Source organism: Uloborus diversus, unplaced genomic scaffold (assembly GCF_026930045.1).
Source record: "Uloborus diversus isolate 005 unplaced genomic scaffold, Udiv.v.3.1 scaffold_258, whole genome shotgun sequence".
Lineage (NCBI taxonomy): Eukaryota > Metazoa > Arthropoda > Arachnida > Araneae > Uloboridae > Uloborus > Uloborus diversus.
This window is the reverse complement of record NW_026558415.1, coordinates 56,769-81,617: the sequence shown is the minus strand read 5'-3', so window position 1 is coordinate 81,617 and position 24,849 is coordinate 56,769. Positions and strand designations below refer to the sequence as shown.

General features: G+C 33.6%; 1 protein-coding gene across 1 annotated transcript; it reads left to right on the top strand.

Annotated features, from left to right (window-relative positions):
- The first annotated feature begins 921 nt into the window (after nucleotides 1-921).
- On the top strand, nucleotides 922-19,305 carry LOC129233221 (sphingosine-1-phosphate phosphatase 2-like). The gene is made up of 3 exons (XM_054867278.1): nucleotides 922-1,584; nucleotides 16,977-17,066; nucleotides 18,736-19,305. Exons 1-3 carry the CDS (start codon nucleotides 922-924, stop codon nucleotides 19,303-19,305), a joined length of 1,323 nt encoding a protein of 440 aa, XP_054723253.1.
- The last annotated feature ends 5,544 nt before the right edge of the window (nucleotides 19,306-24,849 follow it).

The following is a 24,849-nucleotide window of genomic DNA, read 5'->3' as shown; positions in this document are numbered from 1 at the left end:
AAAGAGACTGCGATAACGAAAAAAATATGAAGAAATCGAAGTGGAACAACCCTAAACGTACTCGTACTCAGAGTGCAATGAGGCAGTGAGAAGCAAAGGGATGCAAGTGGACATTTTCAAGTTTTGAGTAAAAACGCGTATAAAGATTACGTCCTAGGTAGGTTTTCATTGATTTTTTTTTTTTTTTAAATCATGCTATACAGCAGCAACAACCAGGGCTCTTGCCCAAAGACAGTGAATTGGTTCACCTACCTTTTGTACTGGTTATCTCCAAATTTTTTAATTTTGCCACTTCCATCCTTTTGCTTCTCACTACCTCAATTGATAAGCAGGAAAAGTGTTTTCAGAGAAGGAGAGGAGGGGGGAAGGGGGAGGGAATGACAATGTTTTTTGGGCAATGAATATTCTTTGAAAACAATAACATAAGAAAGAGACAATTAGACAGTTCAATGCAAATTAATCTACTTCTTTGCTACTGTACAGAACACCATGTAAAATAAAAAGTCCCCTAAAAAGTCCTTGAAAATTTTCACTGAAATGGAAAGGCTGCTCACTTTAAGACAAAAAAATAAATGAAGACAAACTTCGGAATTTAACTAATTATTTACAATACAGAGGGGAATGAAATAATTTTCACCTTTTTTTAAAACATTTAATTTGTAAAATAATTAAAAAACTGTACTCACTCCCATTTTCCGATGTGGAAAATCTCTTGCAGCTGCAGCTTGATTTTTTTGCTCCATACGAAAAACTCGCGGTTGACTCTGCAAAAATAGATGGCGCTTATAAGCGAAACAGAAAGTAAACACAACAGTCATTTTCCCATTCCCAGCAGCATCAAACGAAACGTGCTGATGTGCGAGTTTCCTCGACGGAGATATCGAAGCAAAAAAAAATTAGAATCACACAAAGTAACAAACGATGAGCAGAAAGTATTTGCGTCTTGATAAGTTTTCAAATTATTTCAAGGACCCATTTTTAGTGTCTGGATTCCAGAACTATTTCGGTGTGTATAGAATTGATTCCGCTACAAACGGCAGCGTGAATGGAACTGCAAATTCTTCAATTAAGCAAAATGAAAAATCTAAATTGAGACTAAATAACATAATTACAATCAAATATGCTTCGGACTGTGTGAATTATGGATTGCATCAAAGAAAAACAGTATCTAGTGACTCTGAAAATAGCAAAAGTAGCCCATTTACTTCAGATGGTGAAGAACAATCGGACGTTGACTCGGATTCTGAAAATAGTGTGCAGTGTCGTATTGACAGTAAATTTTGGTATTACTTCTTCAGTTTCGGAGCTGGTCTCGGGTATGAAATGTTTTATGCAAGTTTTTTTCCTTTCTGGATATGGAACATTGATGGAGCTGTTTGTCGACGTGTAATTAATGTTTGGGTATTAATCATGTACGTTGGCCAAGCAATGAAGGATATAATCTGTTGGCCTAGGCCAGCCGCACCACCAGTGATACATTTAGAACCTCATTATGTTGTAGAGTACGGTATGCCATCCACTCATGCGATGGTTGGTGCTGCCGTGCCCTTTTCATTTTTATATTTCACTTATAATCGTTATGAAGTAAGTGTTATTATTCTTGGATCTTCTGTTATTTTAAAAACTTTCTTTTAAATTTTCTATGTCTAGTTATGCTTTTCCTCATTTGTATTGAATGAATTTTCAAGATTTTTTTTTTTTTTTTTGATATGACTTCCTGGTAGTGAAAAGTTATCTCCTTTTCCTGTGCAAAGGTTTCGCTTACTGTTTCAATGGTTGAAGCCAATGGCAGCTCCTGATTTATGGAATATTTAAGTACAAAATGACTAGTTAAATACAATTTCGTTAAGTCGATGTTACAGGGAAAGCGAAAAAAATTCGAGTTATCGAAAATTCTGCTAATTGGATACGTAAACAAATATTAGAATAAAATAAAATACTGCAACTGAAACTCATTAAATTTATAATATGAGCAAAAAAGCGATAATATATGTACCTCAGAGCCAGAGGAACCTAAGTCACATTTTGATAATTTTACAGTTATGAGGAAAAACTTTTTTTCTGGCCCATGCAAAGGATGAGACGCATGCTCTTTTACCCCTGGTAAAAATTTGAAAAGTATTGTTTTAAAGAAATACACTCTCATGACTCGATGCAGAATTTAGGCTTCTACATACAATGCATAAAAAACAGAAAATCGTAACTTTTAGACTTCCATCCTTCTGGCTCTGAGATACAGATATACACTAGGGTGAGTCGATTTTGACTTTTTTTTTGAAATCGAAAACGCCTGTGGTGGGAAAAGTTGTGTATTGGCATCAAATGCTCGAATAAAAATTTTTTTGGAAATCAAAATATATTTAGATCTCCTGCCCGCCCCTTAAAATTTGACCAATATGTAAAAATTGACATTTTTTAAATTCTTTAAAAAAATCTTATGTATAATATTTTTAATCGCTTGTGATGGGAAAAGTTGTGCATTAACATCTAATTCTCATATAAATTTTTTTTTGGTAACCAAAATATATTTAGATCCCTCACCAGACCCTTGAAATTTCTCCAAATATGGAAAAATTGACATTTGTTTGCTATTTTTTACATTACTCATATTTGATTTTTTTAATCACCCTTTTACATTGCTTTGTTCTCAAATTTTGGCATTAATTTTCAGGAAGCCAATGTTGTACGTATAAAGCCATCATGGCGTGTTGCTCCTCAAACAGATAAAGATGCTTTTGTCACCAACCTATTTGCTCTTTCTACCGCTTGTCTATGACATGGTAAATTCCACAACTCACTTTCAGTAACGTCACCCGTTTCAGCTACTTTCTCAAGTTCCGCATTGGGTATATGTTTGGTGAGTGGAGGGTCTGTAGGGACACAATTTTGCCAATTTATCAATTCTGTATAGTATTTTGCTTGAAAATTTAAAGGTGGAATGACAAAATCATGAACAGTTTCATTAGTAAGAGTTCGGGCCTTCAGGATTGTTCTATAGCTTAACTTCCTTACTGAGGATCGTGTGCCATTGATCATGGCTATCAGCAGGTTTTCTGGATGACCAAAAAAACCATTTCTTTGTATAACAGGGTCAACTACTGATTTCAGATCATCGCTAAGATATCTTGAGTAGTGGATAACTACCCAAAGATGCTGTGCATGAAGGCTCAGTTTTAATCAAAAACCAAACTTTTGCATACACTTTTATAATGTATTCTACAATTGTCCCTATTTCCAGCAATGACTCTTTTGTACCAACATACAAACGAAGTACTCTGTTCACTGTTGTAAGCCACCTAGTACGAGATAGCTTTCCTGGTGATTTGGTGGACAGTGATGTTGAACAATTTCCTGAACATATTGCTTGACATATTTGATACAAGTATTTTTGGTCAGTGCTAAGTCCGTCTGTATCAACTGTTGGCAAATCAAAAGCGATTTTTTTAAAGTTGACAATTGGAAGCTGCTCACATGTGCCAAGAAGTTTCCCTACAAGACCATTATATGTAAAAGGACCTGTAGTGCTTCCATCAAGATGCCGTAACAGATAACATAAAGGTAGCTTATTGGCGTGCAATTGACATATGAGCCACTGCAACGGCCTTTTTAAATGCAGCTCAAACAGTCTTATTACACCACCTTTCACACCAGTATTGACTGCTGTTCCATCTGATCCAACTACAATTAAATCCACAGTAGATACTTGGGTTGTTTTTAAATAGTCTAATATGCTTGATAACACTTCATTGGCTGGACCAATTCTTCTGCTCTGAGTTTTTCGTTACGATTTCTATTTGGTTCATATATGCTTGGCTAAGTGCCAAGAACAGACCGATTTGTCAGACTGGGGGTGGGTGATTTAAGTAGTTTCATTATATCACAAAGAAGAAGAAAAACAAATATTTGGAGGAATCACACCATCTGTCTCTTTAACAGTTAAAACTAAGCAGAAGGAGCAAAGAAAAAAGGCAAAACGCGCAATTTCAGATTCCCGGCAAGGGTGGTATATGTAATATGATATGATAATTATTTTGCTGACAAACAAAGGGTCTTACTATTTACTATTTACATCACAGGTGATTAAAAAAAATGCATAAGAAACAAAAAAAAAGTTTTGAAAAACGTCAATTTTTACATATTTAGCAAAACTTCAGGGACCTAGCAGAAGACATAAATATATTTTAATTACCAAATATTTTTTTTAATGAACAGTAGATGTCAATACACAACTTTTTCCACCACAGGCGATTAAAAATATTATACATAAGATTTTTTAAAATTTTTTTTAAAAATGTCAATTTTTACATATTTGGTCAAACTTTAACCCATTCTATGATCAGCCCGAAACCCCTTAACGTGCATGCCGTAGATAACGAACGGAGTTGCTTTTTGCTACGTTGTAATAGTGCTTTTCTCCCCATTTTGCTATCGGGATTTTAATGTTTTTGCTGTTCAGCTTGCATTCGAAAATCAGTTCGCTTTATTAGTTTTTTGGCACTGAATTAAATAGTGCAATAAAATACAAGGTTGCTAATATGTGCTGAAATATTCATTAAAATTACGCAGTACATAACGGGAAAATAATAAACAATAGAGGATAGGACGAAAAGCAATTATTTTTATAACACTAATTATTTTATTGATTTATTTTTCTTTTTGCTTTTATCTCAGAATATCATTTTTTTAATACACTTCAGAAATCAAAACTGTTAAATGTAAGATGATCTACCTTTCAAAAGGGCTCAACAAAACATTCTTCAAACAATTGACTGATCGACCCAACCTGTGAGCAAGGGAATTGAATGGACAAAAACGCTTTAACTGTGGGAATGATTTTCTAAGAGGATACAAAGTATTCTTCGGTGCCTTTTGATACATTGTGACCCTTCAAAACGACCAATAAACACAGAGACATCTCTTTGCTTTTCGGTTCTTTTATCATAATTGTGATGACTTTTAAATCCCTTGAGTGTCCAGATATCAGTTGCTCAAGCGTGGAAGTATTTTAAAGATAAATGATTACAAAAGATGAAAACTTGCGGCTAATCCCCTATTTCCCTAAAGGGTACTTTTGTGCCTGCAACTAAAAGCCCCCAGCTGAGAGAGGAATAGCAGAGACTGCCTGGGCGGATTCCCTAAGGAGGTGTCCCCCTTGGTGTCTTGTGGTCAACCCTTCCACATTATTTTCTTACAACAAAACAGTTTGAATGAGAAAGGAATTTCAAAGCAAGCTTTACTGCTTTTTATTTGGGAACATGTCTTCAGAAGAAAAAAAAAAGAAAATCTTGCTTGAAATCGAGTCGGATTGTTTTTCTTTTTTTAAAACATATTTGAATAAATTTTAGTTAGTTTCATAGGATCATTTATTAATTAAGGGAACTTGATTATTGAAAATAAACCAAATATTTTATTTCTATTTTTAAAATCTCATAAAAGAAGGTGCAATTAAAACATTGGAGCTATTTTAAAACAATAAATAAAATCTGAAAAAGAAAGAGAGAAAAGGAATGTTTCGTTTCATATGAGTAAAGCGAAAAGAACTCAAGATATTATCATTTCATTTGTACTGTAATATATATTTTATGTTTTGCATGGTCAACTATTACATAATCAATGTGGTCGTCATAATTTTTGTTTGAAAGTTTACAGTTTTGAAAATTAAAAATATTCAAAACTGTATCACTAAAAATCCATCAAAGGATGCCGCGAATATAAAAAGTTAAAATTTAAGTTTGAAAATATCACGATTTAAAAATAAATAAGTAATAAAAAATAATAATAGTATACAAATAAATAAAAAGCGTAGTAAACACATTATAATTTTAAAAAAACATACTTGTACAAAATTAAGATGTAAAAGATAATTTTAAAAAAATATATTGTGTAAAATTATAAAATTTGAGGATTATGAACAAATGAAGGATGTTTGTGTAAGAAGGTGGATTTTTGATAACAGGAAAAAAATATTTCTGTTTATTTGCTTTATTCAGGCATAGAAATATTGTTAAATGTGTAAGGAAATATTTTCACACTTGTTCATCAGGAGTTCAAATGCCAGAATGCTAAGAAAAGAAACAAAGCTTACACCGAAAAGATAAAAATATAATATCTGATTATTTGAAGCATTATACATGTCCCATCCAGGAGTACTTGAAAGGTTAATATCTTAGTAAAATAAAATAAATCACAACAAGTTTCGTGAAATACTATAAGTTACATCCCTTTCGTCTAAGGAAAAGAACTTGATTACCGCTCCCCTAAAAGCACCCGAGCCCAACAGAGAAGCGCTTTAACAGGGTTCTGCCCCTGGAAGGATCGCCGACACATATTCGGCCGCAGCAAAAACTGCTAGAAACGCCGTGACGTCACAGGTTCGTCGAAAGCAGTTAGGAACCATTTTCTTGCGACGAGCCTGAATCGGTCGGGGCAGTATTAACAGAAACTGTGCGGCCGATCTTGTATCAGCCGGGGCAAAGAATGGGGTAAGGGGCTGGCGGGGGATCTATTTTGATTTTGAAATTTTTTTTTATGCGAGCATTTGATGCCAATACACAACTTTTCCCACCACAGGCGTTTTCGATTTCAAAAAAAAGTCAAAATCGACCCTCCCTAATATACAACATTGAAAATTGCTCTCCAAGAAAGAAGGGTACAATCGCGAAATTTTGCATATAAGAAGAGTTACATATGATATGCTAATGATCCAAGTTGGTGTAATGCGCATGATCATTTATCCACAGTATCGGTGCAATCAGGAAAATGTGCTGTATAAACCAGTGCATAATTTAAGATTTATAAATTTTACAGTTACATCTGGATTGTCAGAGAACCTTAATGAGTGAAGGATGCCAGGTAGACGAGATAGAACGCGTTTCTCACAGTTAAGCAAGTTTAAGGTAAGTTTGATAATCGACAAGAAAATGGCAGGCTGATCAACAAGCCGTGTTGCTGCCTAGGTGAACAGTTCATAGTGTTCCGTTAGAAACTGTTGTAGGCAGTGGACACGACATGGTACCCATGTGCAAAAAACCGGGTCTGGAGGGACCGGGAAGACCATGCGGAGAGAGGATGGAAGGATCGTTACGGCAAGCACTCAAACACCCCACAGTCACTCATTCCACCATAGCAGCAGATGTACAGGTAGCAGTTGTTCCCCGAAGCATTTCTAAACGTCTAGCACAAGTAAATCTGCAGTCAAAGCTCCCTTTTAGTGTACTCCTTTTAACATCAAAACATGGTGACTCCATCTGCGATGGTGCATAGCCAGAGCAATGTGGAATGTCACTGATTGGCAGAAGGTGGTGCTCAGTGATGATTCCTGATTCGTTTTGGGGTCAAATAGTATCTTCGCACGGATGTGGAGGCACCCTGGAGAATGATACCACTCCACCAATTCTATCGCATAACACACTGCCCGCTCAGCAGGCATAGTGGTCTGGGAGGCTACAGTCTATGATAACCGGTCGACTCTAGTGGTGGTACATGGAACCTTAACGGGTCAGCGTTAGGTTAATGACATTCTGCAACCACAATAGGAATGTTCCTAAATTACCTCCGAGGAGCACTTTTCCAGCAAGATAATGCTCGCCCGCATACAGATAGAGTTGCTCAAGACTTCTTACATCCTTTTGAGACTCTTCCATAGCCAGCCCGCTACCCCGACTTGTCCCCTATAGAGAATCTATGAGATCGGCTGAAACGCCAGATGTTGCCTTGCTACTCTGTGCAAAATTTAGAAGTGGCTGTTCAGAATTTGGGGATCTATCTGCCTCAGAACAACATCAGAAGCTTAATTAGCTCAATATCGGAACGTATTGCGGCATGTATTGAAGCACAAAGTGATCCGACATGCTATTGAGTACCACTGTATTTATCTCATTTCTTAGACTGTATTTGATTAAAGTGAATTCCAGCAGTAACGGAAGTACAGTTTTTCAAAAAAAAATCAATGCATCTCTGTCTGTGAATAGTAAGTTGCTAAAAAAGCCAAAGCTAAGAACTTTTTGTTAGTAACTTTTTTTAAAAATCAAATTTAAAAAATGGTAACAGGAGGACATTTTTACAACATGATTTTCACGTTATCGTTTTCTCCCCAAAAGTTCAGCTAAACTATAAAAAGGAAAATCTATAAAAATTAGAGCACATACGGGAGTGTTCAATCATTACAATTTGACCTCTAGTTTTAAAAAATAATTATTTTAAACATATGAATTATGCAGAGGCGTAGCTAGACCCGACTTTCAGGGGGGGTTACTTATTTTATATATATATATACATATATATATATATATATATATATATATATATATATATATATATATATATATATATACAGTGGCGGATACAAAGGGAGGGTTAATTAGTAGCTTTATGCTTTACTAACTGCTTTATTGGCTGATTTGGTGCTTTTTTTTTGCCTCCCAAACAATTTCGGAAATTTTCGTACCCAAAACCACAGGTTCACTAATGGGGGGGGAGTAGTCATTCTTCCACATGTGACCCCCCAAATGATACTCTGTATCCGCCCCTGTATATATATATATATATATATATATATATATATATATATATATATATATATATATATATATATATATATAAATATATATATATAAAATAAATAAATATATATATATATATATATATATATATATATATATATATATATATATATATATATATATAAATATATATATAAATATATATATATATATATATATATATATATATATATATATGTATATATATCCCCCCCTTGGTAAAGTGTTGGTCCTGGGTTCACCTTTTTCATTTTCTATTTTGATGTTCTTGCTTTTTTCATTTGTATTTTGTCTGTTTGTGTGAATATATATATATATATATGTGTGTGTGTGTGTGTGTGTGTGTGTGTATAAACTTTTTTAGTATTAACAAAATAAGAGGGAGGTGAATCTTACATACTTTGGAATGGAGTGCCTCAAGTCCGAAACTTGTGTCAAACAAAACAAAAGCAAAGAAATTTTTAAAGAGATTTTTTAGAAGAAGAGTAAAGATGTGAAATTCATAGGTTTGACCTTTAAGATGAACATTTCAAGTTCATGGTTAATGATCATTCAAGTTAAAAGCCATTTCACTCTGTTATCTGGATTAGTACTGTTCTTTGGTTGCTCTCTTCCTTAAAATTGTGATTCCTTAGAAAACCGAAATGATACGAGTAAAAAGAAAGTATAAGACTTTTTCAACTAACTAAACTAATACAGAGGAGTTTTAATCAACAACCCACATTGTGTTTAGTATCGATTTCAAATTTTCACTATCATATTCCAAATTTCTATAACGTTTCTTAAAGCCCCCGTATCTCAAAACCTCTTTATCCCGATTTTTTTCTTTCCTGTGAAATTCGAAATATACAGATTCGACTGTATGCAATATTCCCACTGCGCCACTCATAAAATTAAACATATTTAACAATTTGCGGAATGAATGACGAAGAAAGGCTACATATACGTTGATTTAACAAATCAATCTCATTTATAAAGCGAAGTGTCAAATTTCAGTCAATTATCAAAAATTGTCGCAGCAGAGGGAGGCATCTTTATGCTTGAGGGTCACTCATGTAGCAGATTATCAATGTCATTGGGGGGGGGGGGGGGACGAAGTGAATTTTTGACCTTTGTTACTCAGAAAAATGTCGTTTTGATTTTTTTCTTTTTCTTTTTTTTTTCTTTCCCTTCTCTTTTCTCTTTCTCTTTTTTTTTTTTGAGACAAACATTTCAGGGGGGGTTTTGTCCCCAAACCCCCCCCCCTTAGCTACGCCCCTGGAATTATGTATTTGTTAAGGGTAACTGAAGGACAGTAATGGAAGGACATCACTCCCCGAGGGTTCCTTGTTCCTGTCGCCGAAGAGACTTGCCCATGTATGGAACCCCCGGGTAATGGAAGGACAAGAAGTCCAAAACAATTTAACTTGATAAATTTCAACTTACAAATATTTATTCAGCTAATACATCAGTCTGAAACAATGATGAACTGAACTGATCTCCGTTTAACGGTTAAATCAATGCTCTCAACAGTCTTTTCATGTGAATTGTGGTATCAAATCTGAAAGCAGTTTCAATATTGTATTGTTCCAATATAAATTTCAAGTTTTTACCCTTAACAGGGGAGGTGTGGTCTCACAGATCACTCAAAATTTCATCCGATCACCCTTATTTCATTTTCAGTCTGATTGACTGGTTTTTCCAATAGCTTTTTGTTTTGTGACTTTGAACACCCCCCCTTGCTTATCAGTATCTTTAGGCAAGTGCATCAGGTTTAAATTTCATTGCATTCTTTAGAAGCAGTCGGTGAGACCGCACCTCCCCTTCAATGTTACTATTTTTGGCAGTAGTAGATATTAGGCTCTCTTAACGTTATAGCCGCATATATAGGTTCATTTATCTTATCCGCGTTATGTGGAAGCAATGCAAAATATTCTAGATGATGCTGAGAGTTGTTTGAAATGTTCACAAACATTACGCAATGATGTTTTAGGGCCAATAAAGGCTGAATTATTCCTCGAAATACTAATAGTTAATGGGCTGTCAAAATTTTCTTGTAACTTGATATAATCAATTTTCTGGTATTAAAATGTTCTGCATATATTAAGGAACTAAAATGAAATCATTAATAAATAATAGGTTCATTTTTATTAACGAGTGGTTAGTTATTTACTGCAGCATATGATTTTCTCAAAAAATTTCAAGACTGTAGCAAAATTTCCTTGGAGGGTATATTTTGATTCAAAGTTCAAAAAAAATTTTCCCCCGTGCTAATAAAAGTTGAAAGAAAATCTGAGGGAAATTATAGGAATGTATCTTAATTACACAATTTTAAAGAATTTTTTAAATATAGCGGTCTCCGAGACCTCACGTCCCCTGTTACGTCCTACTTTTATACCTCCCCTGTTACAGGTTAAGCAAATGTTTCTGCTTGAATTGGCTTGCCATATTACAAACATGTTATACCAAAATGATTTTCACATGCTTAGGAGTTTTTAAGTGCAGTTTTCATGAGATTTTCATCACATACAATAGAAAAAATAAAATCACGAAACGGGTTTTAAAAGAATTAAATAAACGTTAAATTTTTAAATAAAAGCACGCATAATTTTTGTTCAAATATTACTCATATATGTTTTAAATGTGACTACTAACCTTAAATAATAGTTTGTTTTGTGTTAGCATTCTCTGTATCAGCTTATAGTTAAATGTCCTTCCGTTACCATACTTTTTTGTCCTTCTGTTACCATTAAAAACCATATAAATTAAAGCTATATTAAAATTCTAACTATGCCTCCTTGACAAGGGACATAATTCTGCTTTGCATAAAAAAAAAAAAAACATTAGTTTCTATACCCAATAGGTTCTTGGTGACCTAACTGAGATGTTGCATTTTGGTAACGGAAGGACATCAAATTGTCACCTTAGTAATGGACCTATTTCATGGCTGAAATAAAAAGAATTTGAAATTACTTACCAAAAAGTTTAATTAAGACATTCAAAAGATAAAAGTTAACCTTAATATTATATGCTGCTAACAAGTTTATTGAAGCTACAGTATGTAACAAAAAAAAGAGATTTTTTGCTCTGTAAAAACGTAAAGAGATCTCATCTGAAGAGAATGGTATATGGCAAGTGAGAGAATATTAATATTTAAAATTCAAGTGTCATGTCTTTTTCCTGGAATTCACCTTAATCGTCTAGATTTTGGGATCAAGTGTATTCCTCATCTGTATTATTCTGTACATTAAATTTCACTTCAATCCAATGCTTACTTGATGTAATTAATGTATAATAATATAATTCTATATAAATTCAAGTGTTTACATTGGATGGAAAACAAATTCATATTTTTATGTAGGATGTACGTACAATTTTTACTTACCAAAAAGGTATATTTCAAAAAATCTGTTATACATTACTTTGAGCAGAAATGTGTTCGTTCATTAAATAGTCCTCGTCTTCTTTTCAAGCATCAAAGAGGGAGTCGAGAACATTCGGACAGGATTCTGTAATAACGTACATTACATCTTGAAAAACCTTACGCACCCTCTTACGTGGGAGAGGGGGGGGGGGGGTCAAAAATTGCCATAATCATCCTTACGTAATTAATGAATGGTCCCTTATTGCAGGTGCAAATTTCATTACCAAACACAGTTACCAATGCATCTTCATAGCTACAACATATGCTAAACTCATCATAAATTGCTTACAATAAGCATCCAGGTTTTCACATTAAAGTTATTTTAAGTCAAAAATGTACCTTTTATTTATTTGACTTATTTTTTCCCCAATGAGAAGGGTTTCGCCACTAAAACCCTCCCCTTGGATGTGGCCCTGAATTTTCCCACTGAGGGAATTTTAACGTGATTCAATGCAGTGGCGGATACAATGGGGGTTCATGACCACCCCCCCCCCTAAATCGTCGATAACAGTTTCCTTCCATACTGTGTTCAAACACTTTATGCATAAATTTAACGCATAATGCGTAAATATAAACAATTATAGTGTCTTTTCAATTCATTAATTGTTTTTGAAAGTAAATATTTGAACTACTACTTTGTTACATTGCTAATGAAATTAATTTGCAATGTTTATTCGTAATTATGTGCCTTTTTTTTCTGGCAGACTTGGTGCTTTTTGTTGAACCTAAAGCAGTTTCAGAAATTTTTTATCCCCAATAGTGGCCAAACTGAAACCATATTAAAAAAAATCCCCCCCCCCCGGCAAGTTGGGGACAAAGCGACCAAAAGCTTGACAATATATCATCAAGTGTTTGCTAAATTATAACATTGCTTGAGTTTGCAATGAAATTTGATTTTCCCTAACAAAGGTGTAAAACACCCCTTTTGGAACATCCAAATGCAACCAAAAGGGAAGGTGCACAACTAGACCCCACTAAGAGTCTACGTACCAAATTTCAATGTTCTACGACGTACTGTTTTTGAGTTATGCGAGTTACATACGCACATGCGGACTTCACGAGAAAACTCGTAGTAATTAACTTGGAGATCGAGGGTCCATATGTTCTTAGGTAAGTATGCATGAGTAGTCGGTCCGAAAAAACAACTTGACTTTCCTTTAGGGGTGAAAATGGAAATTTAGGCCAATATTATCTGAACCGATAGTTTAGTTTACTTGTTTATTAGATGTGCAATAATTTACTTTTAATTATGATTAATTAAAACATATCTTACTATTAATAAATATTGTAATAAAGTAGAATTTAATTAAATTAGAAATGATTCTAATGCATCATAGCAACAATTTTATGACTAAACATATAGAAAAATAGTGGATTTTCATTTTGTCTGATTTCATCCATTTTGTCTTATTTCATTCTTTTTGTCCATTTTCTTCCGGCATCCTGGACTTTTTACAAAATAGTAGACAAAATACTAGGGCTCGACCGATGGCATTTTTTGGCCGATGGGCCGATGCCGATTGTTGGCCGATTGTTCAAAGATGGCCGATGGCCGATGGCCGATTGTTTTCCTCCAAATGGCCGATTGCCGATGGCCGATGGCCGATGCTGTTGGCCGATGGCAAAAAAAAAAAAAAAAATCTAACAAAAATTAATTGATAAGATTGTCAGGGATTTAAAGGATCATTATTGATTCATTTCACTTTACTTCCTTTCTACGAATAAGGAATTGTAATCCAAAAAAAATCAGATTTCAACCTAACTTTTTATTTTACGATCACCCAATTTAAACTTCACAAGTTTTTTCGGAGCATATGTACATGCATATGTACCTAAGAACATATAGATGACCGAAATATCCATTTTGAACGCCTCCTTAGTTAATTATCGCAAATTCTCTTCTGATGTCCTCATGCGTGTACTAACTTACGTCACTGAAAAACGTTATGAAATAGTAAGTTGAAAACTCATACGTACGTAGTATGATCTAAAAGTTCGAGGACAAGTTGTATAAAAATTTACCGTGAATAGTTCACATTACCGAAGTACATCTATCTACGAAATAGTCACCTTGAACGACCATGCACTTCTACCAACGTTCGTATAGCTTTTAGAAGGACTCCTGGAAGACATTTATCGCACCCTCCTGTAAGGTCTCTTACGCTGCTGTTTCAACTTCATCGTGGGGAAGAAGACGCCATTCATGTTGAGGATGCACGGTTCGATTGGCCAATACTCTGATATGACAAACAACTAACATAACGTTTCGTCGGACTTAGCTCCGTGTGACTTTTACCTGTTCCCAGCAAAAAAACATTTGCATGGACGCCGCTTTCTTCCGTCAGGAGAAGATAAAGCTGCATGACAGAAGGTAGCGAAAAATGGCTTCCAGGAGTGATTACAAGTTTTATATTAACACTGGCAGAAGTACATAGTTCCTGAAGATGACCTTTTGAAGGTGGATGTGCTTCGGTAATGTGAACTATTCTGGGTAAGGTTTTGTACAGCTTGTCCCCCGAACTTTTGGATCGTACTACGTACAATCTGTATAGGGTGTAGTTATGCTTCTCCTTTTTTGACTGCTGTATGATGGAAGACAAAGAACAACAGCCAAAAAAAAAAAAAAAAGAAGAAAAAGGAATAAAAACAAAGAGTCTGTTTAATAATCAATTGACTTTTTTTTCTTTAAATTGAACTTATAACTAATATTTCAGTAATATTGTAACAATGTATGAATTTAGGTAAACTACACATAGTTAAAAAACATTAAATTATGTTGTTTAATCATTCAAAAAAACTTAAGTATAAAACTATGAAACCGTCAACAAATTACGTAATTAAAGTGGAAAGATTGCACGTAGACTTTTTTAGTCATCAAATTAAACAAAAAAAGGTAACAGATAAATTACAATATTAAATCATAATAGGAATATTTTTATACTTATTTAAAATTTATGAATAGAAAAGTTTGCATTTTTCGTAAAATGTATAACAGTGACAGCGGAAAAAAGAAATAGGCATGAAAATAGCGACGTTCTTAAAACGCAGCTACAATAAACAAACTCAATATTTACACCAAGTTAATAACTGAATACATATACTACTTGATCTGATGTTTGCACACGTAATATTGAACAATTTGATTGTTTAATTTTTTATGAAGCACTGCAAACAAGTTCAAATTAAATTTTTCAATTTAACAATAATTCTCTGAAATTTAAAAAATTGCACAATAGAAAATCCTTGAAACTTTTTTATAACATATTATTAAACATGTGATGAAAACGAAAAAAACTTATTCATTGATTTTATATAAATACATAAAAATAGTTACTTACAACAGAAAAAAAAATCGATCGCTATTAATGATGCAAAAAAGATGGCGCATTACAAAATATAGGTGAAACAAGTATAAGAAATACGCAAAATGACATTTCTTGACCAAAATAAATAATCGCTAAATATTTAAGAAATGCTTGAAACGACGAGGATGGGTTAGGGGGGTCACTTTCTAATTTTGGAGTAACTCACAACGTTAAACTTCTGCCCCAATTTCGGATTAATTTTTTTTAGTACAGAACCGCTACCACCAACGCCTCGGAAGAGAGTTTCTGAATCTACTTCAGCACTTCCGAAGAAAAAAGTCAAAAATCCCTTTATTTTCCAACTTATGTCACCATTCAAAACGTCTTTAATCAATTTCTTACATTAATGCTCTAAATTCTTCCTAAACAATAGATAAAGCTTGAAAAAACAAATCTCTAATTTTATGAATGGTGTTAGTTTTAAACAACTCAGAAGTACAACTAGAGATTAATTTCAGAAATTGAGGGAGTGGGAGGAGGGGCACGCAAGTGTTCTCGGAAATACAAAAAATAGTACAAAAAAAACAGAGTTCAAAATAATCATAAACATTGAGCAGAAAAATCCTTTTAAAACTTGCACCCGAGTTTGTTTTGACGTGCAGTGGCGAATTTAAAATATGACAAATGTTGCAATTGCGCGAGAGGCTCCAGAACCATAGGGGCACCGTAGGAGTTACAAAAATGCTTCTGATGAATGTTTTACAACTTCTGTGATAGAGAAATATGGCCCCAAAATGTATTTAGACGGGCCTCAAACTTGTAGCTCCGCCGAAGCGATACAGAAAAGACTGCATTACTGTTTTTCATATTACAAATATCGAAAAATTAAAAATTACCGTCGGTTCAACGGGAATCTAACAAAATGAAACAAAACCGGTTTCGCCATCTCATATTTGTTTCCATGGTCTCCAATTCTGCATTATATCACCAAATGATCGTCAGTCTGTGACGCTATATTAGTTTCGCATAATAGCCACAAAAAATCAGTTAATAGGCTTTTTAGAACACCCGATCGAAAACAAAAAGGGAAGTGCACAACTGGAATGTGCGCACATCCCACATGCGAGAATTTAGCCTTCTACAGCTTACCATTTTTGAGTTATGACTTATAAGAGATACATACGTACATCCAGCCGCAAGAAACAACGAAATAATTAACTTGTTTGGTACCTGAATGCAGTATTAAAAACTCTTTCAAGGGTGACTAAAATAGAAATTCATACTGAAATTTAAGTAAACAATTGTGTCTGAAAACAATAACTCCCTTTACTTTGCATTAAAAAGTAAAACAACAAAGGTCCTTTTTTTTTTTTCAAAAACATCGGCCAATTCCATCGGCTTTTCGATGTTTTTAAGGCCGATGGGCCGATGTTTCCTGCAAGTTAGCATCGGCCGCCGATGCCGGTGCCGATGGCTAAATTGTTGAACCATCGGCGCCGATGCATCGGCCACGCCGATGCATCGGTCGAGTCCTACAAAATACCTACTATGGTTTCAATGCAAGTTTTATAAAATGCAATTTTATTTCTTTATACTGAAATTTTTAAAACAAGTTTCTGATTTGTTCATTTTGAAAAAGGGAAGTTATCTTAATCATTTCCTTTTGCATCACATTCCCTCCAATTTTTATAATGTTTGCTGTTGTAAAATTTACATTTCTCTTTGCAGTATCCCTTCATTGTTGGATTACTAATTGCTAGCTATTGGTGTGGACTAGTTTGCTGTAGTCGTTTGTACATGGGGATGCATACAGTTTTGGTAAAATATTTTATTCATAATTTTCATTTACATTTGAAATTTTCATTTTCATTAAAATACTAAGAGATTTATATGTGTTGTGCTAACTATAAGTTGAAATATATTATGTATTATTATATTTTTGTTGAATAATATGCCCCAAATTTAGTCATAGGCAAGCGGCCATTAAAAGTTTTAAGTTGGGCATATAACTAAATCTAGAAAAGCTGAAAATTTTCAAATGTTAAATACATATTAACTCTCTGCACTTTCTCTTAAAAAAGGGGTTTGTAATTGAGTTGCAGTCTTAATCAATAATTTAATACATAGTGTGTTAAAACCAGTTGCTTATGCAGGATTTTCTCAAGGGGTGGGTCAAGGGCGAATATAGATGCTTTTGGGGGGAGGGGGGAGTGAGTAATGAAAATATTACAAAAAAGTTATGAAATTGAATCATGTCATTCTTTTGAGTTATTTTTTTAAAGTTATGTATGAAATTATTTAATGAAAGTTAATAGTGTTTCTAGTATAAAAAGTGAAAAGGGAAAAAAAAGAAGAAACATTTTTACAGGTATTCTGGACCCATTACCATTATCTAACTAAAAACCTTGATTCATTTGTCGACTTGGGAATTTTTTAAGTCTTTTGGATCTTGATCAAAGTGAAGTGAAAAAAGCAGGGAAAAATGTGTGTCACCAAAAATGGACTTATGTGTCACCTCTGACACATGTATCCAGGGCCGTAGAGTGGGTGACTATTGTTGGGACGATTCCTCCCCCTCCCATCCAGAAATTCTAGGCTACACACTTTTTCAGTCCTTCCTTCTTTACCCCCCACCCCTCTCTCCGAAAAAAATAAAGAAATGAAGACTGTCTAATCAAAACTCTTTCTTCTACTCCTCCTTCATTTGACCTTGATACATATCCCCCCCCCCCACACACACACATACATACAAAAAAAAAGTGCACGGCATACATGGATCATTTTGTTTGGAGTGGAAAATGTCCTAGACTGGTTCATCTACAATTTCTCTTAAAGTTGAGGGGGGGAGAGGTTGATAGGTCGTACCCTCTGGTACAGCCAAAGGTACTATTACTTCTGTGTCTTTCTGACCATCAAGTTTCGTTGAGGATTGAGTGTTTCACTGCCGTGAACATTACTTTTCAGCATTTGGTGTCATTGCCCTTTGTGTTTCATAAATGTTGATTCTTTTGTAGTAGAGGTATCTAAACCAGGTCATTAATGTGCCTCCATAGCACTGCAAGAACAGATGAACATCAAGCATTTTGTAAAACGTAAAAATGCCTTTCTTGTTTTGTTGCTATTTAAAAAACACTATACTCATACTACCACCCGGTCAACACAATTCCAAATCTTGATGAGTTTGTGGTTATTTTCTGAGCACATAGATTTTAATAGTACATATTCCATAATCATATTACCACCTGGTTAACACAATTCCAAACCTTGGTAAGTTTGTGATTGTTTTCTGAGTACAATAGATTTTAATGGTACATATTCCATTTCAAGTTGCCTTTTGTATAAAATCTGTGTTTTGTCCAAAAGTAATGCTTTTGTGATTTGAAGCATATAAAAGTATATTAAAAATAGTAAAACATTAAGCTGGAATTACATATTCATTTGTTGTTTGCACTTGAAGATTATTTATTATTTTTTTCCCTTCTTACAGGACATTATTGGAGGCCTTATTTTGGTAGCTGTCTTGATGACTATAATTCTGCCTTTCTCAGACATGATAGATCATTTTCAGTTGACTGACCCATATTCACCTCTTATAACAATAGCAGTGATGCTTCTTTTACAAATTATATATCCTAAAACTGAAAGATGGACTCCAGCCAGAGGAGATACAGCTGTCATCATGGGGACAGGTACTGGATTTGCTTTAGGATCATGGTTGAATTACCGCTTGGGCGTTATCAGAGGACCTGCCATCCCTCCTCCTTACAACATATTGTGGCCAGGTTACCGAGTGTTTGGTTTGGCTCTTTTAAGAGCTATTATTGGTATCTCGTGCATTGTTGCTACTCGAGCGTTTTTTAACAGTGTGACTTATGCAGTTCTTTGTTTTTTTATGAAGGAAGATCGAAGGGATTTAAAATCAAAGCGAAAACTTCTTGTTGAAATTCCTTCCAAGTTCATTACCTATTGTGCTATAGGTTTTGTAATTACCTATGTATCTCCTTTTGTTTTTAGATTATTATATATTGAACGTGAAACTATGTTCACGGAAGTTTAAATTATTTATGTTGGTGTAAAATAGCTAGGAAGACTTCAAAAATATTTATTACTTGAAACTGAAGCATGTATATATTTTCTCATTCACTTATAGCGTTCAATTTTAGTATTCATCTCATACATCAAAGAGGTTATATATTTTTTATAATTGTTTGTAATGTAATTAAGAGATATATTGTTATTCAACTGTATATACAGTTGGTTTTCAGTACTGCCGACCTATGGTCACAATAAGATATATCAGGCATCTTATTGGTTGTTTTCTTAGAGTGCTTACTGCAAAGTGGCTGTGTTAGCCTCTAATTAACTCTGTTGTCAAATCTATTTACAAAAATTATTTATCTCTTTAGAAAGCATTGAATTAATTTTCTTTTATTTTCTTCTTTTTCTCCAATAGAATGTTTGCCCCTTCTTTTCTCCTTGAATTTTACGTGTTAATTCAATTAGAATTCCTAATAAATTTCTACTCTGTAAAATTATGCAAAAAATTGCTTTTTATGCTATAAGAATACTACAAATGTTCCAGGGATGCAGTACACACAGTTTAAGGCAATTTTAAAAATAAATTGTGTAGTTTTTTTTAAATTGTATAACTTGAAAGTTTCAAAAGTGTTAATCCATACCTGCCAACTTCCAAGGGAAAAAAAATCCAGCAGATGATTGCAATGCACTGCAATATCACATTTTTTATTGTTATTTGAAATATTTGTTACCAATTCCTTCAAATACAAGCAAATGTAATTCCCTTACACAAGGACTGGGAGATATCAGAATTTTAATACCGCAATATATCGCTCTCCAAATATCGATATTTTCGATATATCGATATATTCTTGGGGGGGGGGGGCAAAGGATAAAAAACAGCAAAAAACATTTCCAAATATAATGCTATTTCTCTAATTCAAAACTTTCCTGGGGGGGGGGGGAGGGTGTGCTCAATGGTATAGCTCAATGCATGACAAAAGTGCTTTGCAACGAAAAAGTTTTAAATATTTAATTCAATATTTTGTTTAAATCTTTCAATTTGAGCAGTCTCAATAATTTGAATGTACTTTGAACTATATTTCGTATTGCTGTCTTAAATAGTTTGTTTCTTTGTCATTAAATAGCTTTTGCTTTAAGACTTTTTACTTTTTAGTTGAGTAAGATTAAGTAAAATACTGATAATAAATCTTTAAAGAATGCAGCTCTAAAAACACTGCAATTTGATACTTTACCTAAATATTTTTGAGGGAAAAAATTAAAATTAAAAAATTTATTTATTTATTTTATTTTATTTATTTATTTTTTTTGAAAAAATCTGAATATTATCAAAATTAATGCAGAAAACTTCTTTTTTTGGTCTTTTTAAATAAATTTTTAGACATATATAATTTTTTCATAATTTTTAAAATCCAGGAATTATGTATATTATATATTCATTTATGTTACATTAGTAAATAAAAAAAATGCTTAAAAAAATGTACCTACTTTTTATCTTTATCTGACAGTCTTAGAGAATCTTGGTAAATTATCCAATAACTGTCATCAATCGACAAGCTCAGCTTTTTCAATCACGGTACTTGTTACTCTTCCGAAAATGCGTAGAACTTTCACAAAGAACTGAACCCATGATCGTGCATGGTAGAACTCAATTCCATCTTCGTTAATGTGTATGTGTTAATGTATTCGTTAATGCATATGCACAACTTTCCCAAAAAACACTGTCGGCGCATTAACAGTAATGTCAGGGTTGCCGGCCATAATGCTTTAAAATTGGATTACCGGTTCAAGTTGTGAGTTGTGCCTCATGTTATGAACAGAATAAAAATTTTCCCTCTTATTATCGAAGATAAAGCTACAATTTTTATTCAGCTATGAGTTGCGCTCCATTTAGTGAGATACGACAGCTCAGATGGAAATGATTGAGCTGGAGGTGTATTTTATTTAATCTCATTAGGTTTTTTTCATTTTTCATTTCTTTTTTAATACAAGCATTTCTGTTCAGTATATTTCGCAAACCTTTTATTCAGCGTAATGTCAATGGTATACATTTAATTAAAATTATGAACCGTGTTGATATCTGAATTGGTTAATTTTTAACTGTTGCATTAAGAAGCTTTTTTAACCAACACCCATTCACTTTTCAGAGCCCACGAGAAGCCATATCGACCTTGTCAGAAACTAGGGGCACGGTCCTTAGAAGGGCCCCGCTCTTGAAAACTTTTATGGGAGATGGGATCTGGAGACAAATCTGACAATGGGTCCACCTTGACCTTTGATGGCCCTCTTAATTTTCCCTTGTACTATAATTAAAAATAAAATAACTGATTGAAGAATGCAGTTAATTTCTTGAAATTTCAAGCACTCATCCATCATACAGAACTATAAAAGGTTATGTATTTTTTGAGTCAGTATTTCAATTTCTCCCTAATTATGTCTCGTATTTCCGTTTCAACCGACATATCGGACGGATAGAAATCTAAATATTGTTACCGTGGTAATACAGTAAAACCTGTAAAGTTGACCACCTTTGTAAGTTGACCACCTGTCTATGTTGGCCGCTTTTGTCAGGAACGGAATTAGTCCTATCTTGTATAATGAAGGAAAACCTCTGTAACTTGACCACCTTTCTATCTTGACCACCTGTCTATCTTGACCACTAATGTACCCCAAATTTGGTTTGGAGTATTGTAAAAAACCCTTTGTAAGTTGACCACTTGGTTTATTTTTTAAAATTTAATTTAGCAAGTTATTTTATTTTATTATTATTTTTTTATAGCTTTCCAAGAATATTTTTGATGCCACTTTTATTCTCAAAACTTGTTTTTCTTTTGTTGTTTTATTTGAGATTACCTTTTGTACTCTCTCTTCAAGTAGAAAAGTACAAAGTATTTTTTTCCAGTTGCAATATTTTGTGGCAACACTGGAATTGTGCTGTGTAAAAGTTACTTGCGTTGCAAGTATTTCTGGTGCAAGGGATTAAGAACTAGGACATTTTCATATTCAACTGCCTTTTAGAACTATGAGAGCCCAGCTTGTTGCTCTTTGCGTTATAGTTTTACATAAAATGGCTTCAAAAAGAAAGTTAGTTGAACTCGAGATTGATAAAAAGTATGAAATATTAAAATTAATTTAAAAGGAAGAAATCCAGAGAAAATTAGCTGACACATATGGAATTTCCAAAACTAGTGTCTAATAAGTGTACCAAACTTCAATAAGGAGTTATTTTGTTGAAAAGTAGATCATCATGGTTATAAATGTATTAAATGTATATGAGAAAAAAAAATAAGCAAAAAATTTGTTATTTTTGATTAGCTATGAATTTTTAGGAACTATTAATATCAAATAACTTTATATAAACAATGATTTTTTTTTTGGATCAATTTGCTGAAATTTTAAATTTACATGACACATTATATGTCATTCTGAGAAAATAACCTCTAAAAATATTTGAATAACATTTTAAATTATTGTTTCAAAGTAATGTTAAACAATGAAAGTGAGTTGAACGGAATGGAAAGGTAAGTGTCAGTTAGTCAAAAAATGAATACATGGTGCAAGAAATGACAAAAAAAAAAAAAAAAAATCATTACTCCCTTTATAAGTTGACCACCAAAGTACTGCACCGCAAGTGGTCAACTTACACAGGTTTCACTGTAGTTATATATAGATATATGACGATATATCGGTATATCGCCCAGCCTCACCTTGCACCGTAGACACATTCTGGAGAAATGCTCGAAATCAAGAAATCTCCTTTAAATCTAGTAGAATTAGTAGGGATGCTTATCTAAATAATTATGTCATCGTGATTGTGTAATTGACAAAAAATTAGTGTATTAGTATTGTTCAAAAATGTTCACCTACAAACAAAATCTTTCCAAAAATGATCTAAATGGTTTCATCACTCCTTAAGCATGTGAAATATGTTAAAATTTGAAAAAAAAAAAAAAAAAAATCATGGAAACTGCTTTTTTTTATGTGTTAAATATCAGAGAATTAAATACAATGTTACATTTTGTAGCTACTTATTATTTGTTGAAAGGGATTAAGAACCTATTCCTAGATAATAAAATGTTCATTGTTAACAAGATTTTACAAATCTGGAACATTAATTTTTGTTTTTATGAGATCTGAAAATGTAAGTTATGTTAAAATCTCACACTTTATACTTGCTTGTGAAAAATTTAAAATATCTTGAAATATTTTTACCAATTTTTATGCACCATTCATTTTTGGCAGAAATTTCTGCCAACTGTAGTTCTGTTTAATGTTTTTGGATAATTTCTCCTTTTGCAAAATCATTTTTCAGATCCTTCTTATGGCCATCCATGTGAGGTGAATAAGTCTGGGAATACTAGTCATATTTGTTGTTGTTTACATGTACTGCAGTATACTTTTGAACTGCAGTAGTTTTATATGTGATGCAAAATCACTAGGTTCTAATGATGATGCATTTTATTTCCTAAGTCACAAATGCAAAAATTGAGCTTCATGATATCACAATGACCAGCTAATTGTAACTGCTAATGCGAGAAAGTGACTTTTATTCGTATGTTAATTCTCTAAGTATAATAGAACCTGGATTAACGGAAACTTCTCTTTACAGCCCATAACAAGGACTGATTTTTATTATTGAGCAATCACGATTGCTTATCGATCTCACTTGATGGTTTTGATGTTCCTATGATTTTATTTTCCCCCTCCCCCCGCCTCCCTTTGCAGCACCACCATCAGCCGGCCGCCTCACGATGCTGCTCCTATAGCGAAAACCGTCTCCAGGTTGCGTCACTTACTTGCCTACACATACATCTACACATACACACATGCATACATACAGACACCTACACATACACACCTACACAAACACACAACTACCCACGCATACACAACCCCCCCCCCACACACAAACACACATGCCCAAACACACATACACATACCCGCCACACACAGGCAAACAAACATACCCCCCACGCGCAAACACACCCCTACGTACACACACACAAACACTCGTGATTGCGAAAAACATAATTTGAATTCAAGATGTCAAAGTTCAAATTATTATTATTTTTTTTTTTTTTTAAATTTTTTCCCCATGACTGAGACTTGGCAAAGACCGTACTTTATAGCAGGGGTGGCAAATAGGCAAATCGAGAGGGGGCGGTCGCACCCCCAAATTTTTTGAGAGGAATGATAAAAAATGAGCAAGCTCAATTTACGTCAATCGCAAATCAATGTGCAAGAAAAACAATTTTGCTGGTTTTCGGTAATGGTTGATGAAACTTGACACATTTCCAGACATGATCAAGTGTTTTCCATTTTCTTAAAAAATTAGAAATTCATCAAGCCTTTACCCGCCTTTTCAGAACAGAAAAAACTGATGAAAAATCATGGTTAATTTTAACTAAAGACGACATTTCCTCATATAGGTTAAATATCTCGCTCTTGTGTACTCTATGTAACAATGGTTATGAGAGCCCCGTGCAGTGTTGTGGCTGCATGATTTTCTCAAGGAAATGCCTTGAGAATGCGCTCATATTTTAATTGTGTCTATTTAATGAGT